This window comes from Myotis brandtii, unplaced genomic scaffold, assembly GCF_000412655.1.
Source record: "Myotis brandtii unplaced genomic scaffold, ASM41265v1 scaffold655, whole genome shotgun sequence".
Lineage (NCBI taxonomy): Eukaryota > Metazoa > Chordata > Mammalia > Chiroptera > Vespertilionidae > Myotis > Myotis brandtii.
The window spans coordinates 1725197-1733460 of record NW_005370542.1 but is presented as its reverse complement, the minus strand read 5'-3'; the positions used below and the strand labels follow the sequence as shown (position 1 = coordinate 1733460).

Here is an 8264-nt window from a genome sequence, read left to right as displayed (position 1 = left end):
TTCAGTTTAGGGAAAAGAGTTTAATGTAGCCCTCAGGAAAAAAAAAAAATAGTTGGTATTTCCCCGTCTCTAACAAAGCACTGGCTATGAGGTCCAGCGCCACCAGGCGACCTTCATCCTGTCCCACACCGCCGACAGCGAGTCGAAGGCGGGCCGCACGTCCAGGATGGTGAACTGGTACTCCTGGTTGACCTCGCCGCCGTCGTAGTAGTCAATGACGTATCTGACTTCCGTGCCACAGCGGTTGATAATCCAGTCGTGCCTGTCGAAAGGCAACTCGTACCTGGAATGAGGACATGCTGGTGAGTGTCAGCCCGCTCGCCGGGCCCCGGAGCAGCGTGGCAAGGCCTGCTCTCGGGCAAACATCTCACCGGGGAGGGGAGACTCGTCACAGCCCACAGCGCCCAACAAAGGCGGGGCTGAGGATGTGCGATGGGCCCAGCTCACACGGCAGTCAGTCTGTCCACCCAGGAATCAGGCCCCCCGGACAGAGAGCCAGCAGGGTGAGGGGTTGGGTTCTCTGGCTGCGCTGGGAGAGAAGGGAGAAGGCCAGGCGCAGAGATGCAAGGAGGAGTCGGAGGACAGCTCGGGTCGATCCTGCGACAAGGAGATGGGGAGCAACCGAGCCACCCGAGTGAATCCGCCCCCACCTGGACGAAACCTACAGATGCACATGGGCTACATCTTGGAGGATGGCCCCACAGGTCTGGATTCCGGTCCATGGAGAAGGGACCCTCACACGGGAGTGGCAGTCCCTTCCCGCCCACACTCACCCCATCCAGGAGCGGATCCTTGCTCGTGGGGAGTACTCCTTGGCTTTCCCTCCGAACCGGACCAACGAGGGACCACAGGGACACTCCCTAGGAAAGCCCCAAATTAGACAAGTCTGTGAAAAGAGCTTCTTTCCTTTGAAAACTAAGATGTTGCATGTCCTCAATAATATACAGTTTTCTGAAGGCATTTTACACAGTCTCACATTCTCTAAGAAAGGTCACTGCCCAATTCAAACCAATATCCCTAGTCTTTAAAAAGCTGCTCTCCGTTTCTGGATCGGGTATGTTCCCCTCCCTCCACTTCCTTCCGAATATCTGCCCTGCTCTCCGCAGGAGTCCGGGGCCAGGGCCTTTGCATTTGGTGTGGGGACACAGGCATGTTCTTGGGGGACAAGGGAGGGTGGAGTATTGGGCATCTCGCTTCTCTTTCGCACAGAGCAGCTGGCATAACGTTGCAGACGAACATAACAAAACCCTACACTCTTTTTGGGTTTGATACCAATGAATGGCCTTCACGAAGAAGGAAAATGCTAGATAAATCCCTAGGAACTCATGTACTTGGTGTCGGACCAGCTCCTTAAGGAAGCAACCACACACAGGACGGGTGGCGAGGTCCTGGCTAGAAAAATCCGCTCGCTCTCCGCACAGCCTCGGTGAGGGCTTCCTGGGTGCCGGCCGGCCCGCTCCCAGGCGCAGGGAGTTGGGGGGCAGCATCACGTAAGACCGCTCGAGTCCTGTACTAGCTGAGCTCACGGTCAGCCCTCTCCGCCAGAAAAAGGCCTGCACTCTAAGACATCTTGAGGCGTTAGGCCTGCTGGGGACTCAGGAAATGCTGCTGAGTGAGCATCTCCTAGGGCAGTGGTCAGCAAACTGCGGGTCGTGAGCCACATGCGGCTCTATGGCCCCTTGAGTGTGGCTCTTCCACGAAATACCACGTGCGGGCGCGCACGTACAGTGCGATTGAAACTTTGTGGCCCATGCGCAGAAGTCGGTATTTTTTGGAAGAGCCACACTCAAGGGGCCAAAGAGCCACATGTGGCTCGCGAGCCGCAGTTTGCCGGCCACTGTCCTAGGGGCAGAGAGCAACATAGTGTCCCGTGTCCCCCATGCTCTGCTTTCAATGGACTGACATTCCTCCCGCTGAGAGGCGGGGGTCTCTGACGCCCCCCCGCCCCCCGGAACCTGGGCAGGCAGGTGATGGCCCAGGGCTTCTGAGGCCACATCATCAGAGCAGATGCAGCGTCCACGGGAGCTTTTTGTACTCCAGCTCTGGGAACCCAGCCTCCAGCGTGAGGAAGCCCAAGCGGCCATGTTCAGGGGCTGTGGGCAGGAGTCGTGGCCGACAGCCGGTGTCCCTCACCAGCTAAGGAAAATGGATTCCAGAGGATTCCAGCCCACGACTGTCAAGCCAGCCCTGACCACTGAGTGATGGCGGGTGAGGCCCAGATACCAGGGAGCAGAGACCAGCCGTCCCTACTCCTCCCTTTCTGCACCCCGGACCCACGGAATCCACGAGCATAAGGACATGGATTTACACGGTTGCATGGAGGGGGACTGCCACACCAGGGTCACTGGAGCAGGCCTGCTACCCAAACTATTCCATTCAAATGACACATCTGAAAGAATGTTAAAACCCTGGGTCCAAAACAAGAAAGATGCTGGAAGGATGTTTGTTATTGTTGTTAATCCTCACCCAAGGATATTTTCCCACTCATTTCTAGGGAGACTGGGAGAGAGAGGGAAAGACAGAGAAACATCGATGGGTTGCCTCCTGCACGAGCCCTGACCAGGGCCCGGGCCGGGGAGAAGCCTGCAACCGAGGTACATGCCCTTGACTGGAATCAAACCCGGGACCCTTTGGTCCGTAGGCCGATGCTCTATCCACTGAGCCACACCGGCTAGGGCTGGGAGGGTTTTTTTAAGATCTCAAACATACTTACGCAGCATGAAGGGCTTCCCACTTCAAAATCTCCTTCCACGCCTGCTCGTTGTTCTGGTTGTGGATCTTGATGATGTTGTACATGTCCTTCTGGCTGATGTCGTCATCCTTCCACTTCCACCTGGGAAAGAAGGTCGGCAAGATCGGACCCGCCTCCTGCTATCTCTCCGGACACACACACCCTAGTCCCGTGGTCGGCAAACTGCGGCTCGAGAGCCACATGTGGCTCTTTGGCCCCTTGAGTGTGGCTCTTCCTAAGCCTTAGGAGCACCCTAATTAAGTTAATAACAATGTCCCTACCTATATAGTTTAAGTTTAAAAAATTTGGCTCTCAAAAGAAATTTCAATCGTTGTACTGTTGATATTTGGCTCTGTTGACTAATGAGTTTGCCGACCACTGCCCTAGTCTGCTTCGCCTTGCACTATCTTCTGATAAGCCTGAACGTTATTCGAAACAAATTACCTTTTGAAATAAAAACTTATTGTTCATCTGGAGGCTAAAAACCTCTTTGGCATTTATTCTTAGATAAATGTAACAAGCGGATTTTTCTGTTCTCAGGACGAGGCCCCCTCACTTACCCTTTCTTTAACATCGCGTTCCAGAACATCTGCTCGGAAGGGTAAACCCACTTTTTCTCAGAATCTGCTCTTGGAATGGAGGACTCCTCCCGCACAGTGGAGAGCGCGAACGGCTGGTCAGGGGCCGGTGTCTGATTAGGTGGTGGCATCTGAATAGAACAAGCAGAACCGCTTTGAAAGGTTGGAAATGTGATATAGAGCAGAGACAAGCACTGTAATGAGCCACTTCCTGGAAAGCAACGCATTGTACGCGACACAGGTTCTCTTTCAAACCACTGGCAGCAAAATTTCAGCCCTATCAGACCATTTCCCTTGCTGTTCAAGTTCTCATAAACGGTAAATACTCCTTGTGGGTATATTCTTGGTCTTTTTCTCCTCAAGGATGAAGAAGTAAAAACTGCCCGGGCCAGTGTGCTCAGTGGTTAGAGCACCGGCCGACGCACTGAAGGGTCACGGGTTTGATTCCCGGTCAACGGCATGTACCTTCATTTCAGGTTCAATGCCAACCCCCCCCCCTCTGAAAAGCAATGAAAAAAATATCCTCCTGTGAGGATTAACGAAAAAAAAAAAAAAGAGTAAGGACAAATACCATGATCAGCAGGCTTTTCAGAAAACCTTTCTATGGTGGGCTTAACAAAAATGACTGTGCATTCTTCTGAGGAAGTCTGATAGGATGCCTGTACAGCACCACTTCCTGTTAAAGAAGTTTACTTTTCGGATCTTGCTTATGCTTTCAGCCTTTGGGGTGAGTACATTACCGATGAGGGGTGACGTCCCCACACTGGCAGACCGGAGGGAGGCGAAGGATGTTTCCTCCCAGACACAGCGGCAGCAACACGCAAGCACTGAGCCTGGACTAGGGCTTCCCACTCTCTTTACTACTGCCGCTTGGGGGCGCACAACACTTGGTTACTGGGCTCTGTTCTGAGCACAGTAGGATCTTTAGCAACATCCCTGACCTCAACCCAAGAGTACCCCTCTTCCCCAGTCGTGATAACCGATGTCCCTCCCCCCGGGTTGAGAACCACTGGCCAAGAACTTCTTTTTGTAGTGAACGTGTGAAGGATTGCCTAGCAGGTGCACAGGAATTATTATTATGATTAAGTCACAACACAGCCCCTGGTTAGAAAGATGGCAGGAGAAGAGCTGGGCGTGCTGGCACGACACCGGGCATCTTACCTGTTTTCACTACGGTGTGTTTAAAATCACAGGTGGAAAAAAAAAGAAAAAGGCCTGGCCGGTGTGGCTCAGTGGCTGAGCATCAACCTATGAACCAGGAGGTCACGGTTCGATTCCTGGTCAGGGCACATGCCTGGGTTGAAGGCTCGATCCCGTGTGGGGCGTGCAGGAGGCAGCCGACCCATGATTCTCTCTCAGCATTGATGTTTCTCTCTCTCCGTATCCCTTCCTCTCTGAAATCAATAAAAATACATTTTAAAAAAGTTCCAGGAAGGAGCCGAGTGCGGATTACCAGATTAGAAGGATCTAGGTTCTGCCTTTCCGAAGTGGCACCCGTAACAGGGCACTCCACATACTCGTAGGCGCGGTCTTGGTGGGCAGGCACAGAGCTGGGTTTCTTCTCGCACGTAGGGTCAGATGGCTCTCCACTCACCGGACAGCCTGAGAGAAATCAAGGATGAAAACGATGTCACCACAAAGGCAGGGCGCCTGGCTCCCCAGGCTGGGCCCTAAAGAGCTGACTTGCTGCCCTAACTGGTTTGGCTCAGTGGATAGAGCATCAGCCTGTGGACTGAGGGTCCCAGGTTCGATTCCGGTCAAGGGCATGTACCTTGGTTGCGGGCACATCCCCAGTAGGGGGTGTGCAGGAGGCAGCTGATCGATGTTTCTAACTCTCTATCCCTCTCCCTTCCTCTCTGTAAAAAAATCAATAAAATATATTTTTTAAAAAAAGAGCCGACTTGCTGACCAGTGATGACCACAGGCAGAGCCAGGCGGCGGCTGCTGAAAGCTGCCCACGGCCACACTAGCTAGCTTCCTGATATCCTAAAGGCCAGGACAGGGTTCTCCAAGTTTACTTTCCCTTTGACATAGAAATGGGTACCCCTTCTCTTCTTGGGTCATGCCCTTAGCAAAAATACCGCCCCCCCACCCCAAATCTCAACATTTGCAAATGCCATGGTTTCAGTAATGGGCTAGAACAGTGGTTCTCAACCTTCTGGCCCTTTAAATACAGTTCCTCATGTTGTGACCCAACCATAAAATTATTTTCGTTGCCACTTCCTAACTGTCATGTTGCTACTGTTATGAATCGTAATGTAAATATCTGATCTGCAGGATGGTCTTAGGCGACCCCTGTGAAAGGGTCGTTTGCCCGCCAAAGGGGTAGCGACCCACAGGTTGAGAACCGCTGGTTTACATTTTTCATGTTACATAACCCACAGCCCCTTCAATCTCCTACACATACCCACATTCTTTACTAATACAGATAAATCCAACTGGCAGCTCTTCCGGATACACGGCAAAGGAAGTCAAACCAGACAGGGCTGTATCTCCCCGGGGATGCTCAGAGTAGCACTCTCAACCTCTCAACCTGTCTGGATTCTTCCCATTTGGAGAAACCCCGGAAGAGAACTGGATCTGTCCTTGTCCAAGGTCCCAGTTTTCCTGGCTTTGCCACTTATGAGCTGTCGGAGCTCTCAGTTTCCTTAACTATAAAAAAGGGAGAGCCCTCGCCGGTTTGGCTCAGTGGATAGAGTGTGGGCCTGCGGACTGGAGGGTCCCGGGTTCGATTCCCGTCAAGGGCTTGATCCCCAGTAGGGGGCGTGCAGGAGGCAGCTGATCAATGATTCTCTCATCATTGATGTTTCTATCTCTCTCCCTTCCTCTCTGAAATCAATAAAGATATGTTTTATAATAAATATATCAATAAATAAGGGAGAAAACCCACTGCGCGGGATTATGAGGATGAGAACGGAAACTCCATCAAGCAAAGGATTTTTGTCTGTTTCATACCCTGCTGTTCTCTCAGTGCAAAACAAGGAAGTGAAACCCACCAGTGCTCGGCACAGTGGGCAGTGAGCAAATCCTTGCTGACAGACCAAGGGAACGAAAGGTGAGCACTCGTTAAGCGTACGGTTGGCTCTTCCCCTCCTGTCTTGAAGCAGGAAGGCACCCATCGGGCTGGTTCAGGCCCTGCTGTATACAAACAACCTAAAGCAGACGCGCATCAGTTCAAAATGAAAGCTGCTTCGTTTGCACCTGAAGAACGAACAGCAAGTCCATCAGGTGATAAACACTGCCAGGATGCAGGAGTAAAGTTGTCTTTTTTTAAAAATACATTTTTATTGATTTCAGAGATGAAGGGAGAGGGAAAGAGAGAGAAGAGAGAAAGAGGGAGAGGGAGAGGGAGAGAGAGAGACATCAATGATGAGAGAGAATCATTAATAGGTTGCCTCCTGCACACCCCACACTGGGGATTGAGCCCGCAACCCAGGCATGTGCCCTGACTGGGAATCTAACTGTGACCTCCTGGTTCATAGGTCGATGCTCAATCACTGAGCCACACCCTCCGGGCTAAAAGTTGTCTTGGTGGATAAAGACAGCTAGATCAAGGTTTCCCAAGCACAGCCCTCTTGACATATGGGGCCAGGTGAGTCTTTGTTGAGGGATTGTCCTGTGCACTGTAGGTTGTTCAGCAGAACTCCTGGCTTCTACGCACTAGATGTACGTGCCTCTCCTCTCAGTTGTGACAGGCAAAAATGTCTCCAGATGTTGCCAAATGTCCCCTGGGGTGAGAGGGAATCCCCCCCATTTCTAGTTGAGAACCACAGATATAGACACACGCAAACTTTGGGGGCATTGGGGCTGACGTGTGGAATGAACACTACACTGTCATTCGTTCTCTCAATTAATTGTCATAATAACCCTGTGAAGCATATTATGTCTTCATCTTACCGTTGATGGGTTGAGAAGTACCTCATCTACAGTCACATAACTTGTAAGTAGCAACAGAAGGACCCAACCCAGGGAGGCTCACCAACACGCTGTACTGCCTCTTCCCTAAAATCCTTTTGAGGATTCCCTTTTGTTTTTATTTTCTAGACCAGCCGTGGGCAAACTACGGCCCGCGGGCCGGATCCGCCAGTTTGAAATGAATAAAACTAAAAAAAAAAAAACCGTACCCTTTTATGTAATGATGTTTACTTTGAATTTATATTAGTTCACACAAACACTCCATCCATGCTTTTGTTCCGGCCCTCCGGTCCAGTTTAAGAACCCATTGTGGCCCTCGAGTCAAAGTTTGCCCACCCCTGTGACAAAGGATCGAGTACCTTTCATTTTCCCTTCATGCATTGGACATCCTGAAGGCGGGGCTGTAGTCTGGTGAGCTGAAGCATTGGTGGTCTGAACTGCAACAGCCGGGGTGGATGAAGACAAACCCATGGTGGAACCGCTGGGCTGAATCCAAACAATTCTAAATTCACACGTGGCAAAGCAAAGAGAGATTAATGCTGATGTCTGGGTTCCAGCTACTCCCTGAGAATTCTTAATTTGGCCAACTTGTTCTTCATCCTCGCCATCCTTCCGGACATCTGCGGGGCAGGGTACCCACTTCCGGCAACAGCTTTAATATATTACCCGCTTTGGGCAATACTAGCTGTGATATGTACACCAGCCTGTGTGGGAACGTTTCTAACGGTGGGCGGATTTGGGGGGGAAGGGGGAGGTGAGGAGGTCCCTGAGAAACAATGTCATATCCAGGGGGTTAGGCCGAGGTAGAAGGTCCTTGGCGGTGATCGGACAGGAGAGGGAGGTTTACTGGTGATGGGGGGGGAGGTTTAATGGTGATCGGGTGGGAGGGGGGAGGTTTACTGGTGATCGAGTGGGAGACAGGAGGTTTACTCAGGCCAGACTAGAGCCCAGCCCCGGGGTTTGGCGAGCGTTTGTGGGTCTGGGAAAAGTACGGCGCAGAAAAGGGATTCAAGAAGGAAAGGACGGCAGAGGGCAGGGTA

General features: G+C 51.7%; 1 protein-coding gene across 2 annotated transcripts; it reads right to left on the bottom strand.

Moving 5' to 3' along the window:
- On the bottom strand, positions 1–7850 carry LOC102241906 (cytochrome c-type heme lyase). Of its 2 annotated transcripts, XM_005880813.2 has the most exons (6): positions 7584–7848; positions 4763–4911; positions 3292–3440; positions 2714–2833; positions 774–860; positions 1–283 (listed from the first exon to the last, which is right to left on the bottom strand). In XM_005880813.2, exons 1-6 carry the CDS (start codon positions 7693–7695, stop codon positions 85–87), a joined length of 816 nt encoding a protein of 271 aa, XP_005880875.1. In that variant the 5' UTR covers positions 7696–7848; the 3' UTR covers positions 1–84. The 2 variants fall into 2 exon arrangements, with proteins under 2 accessions (XP_005880875.1, XP_014384328.1); XM_014528842.1 differs by lacking the exon at positions 774–860 and having other exon boundaries at positions 7584–7850.
- Between the last annotated feature and the right edge of the window lie 414 nt (positions 7851–8264).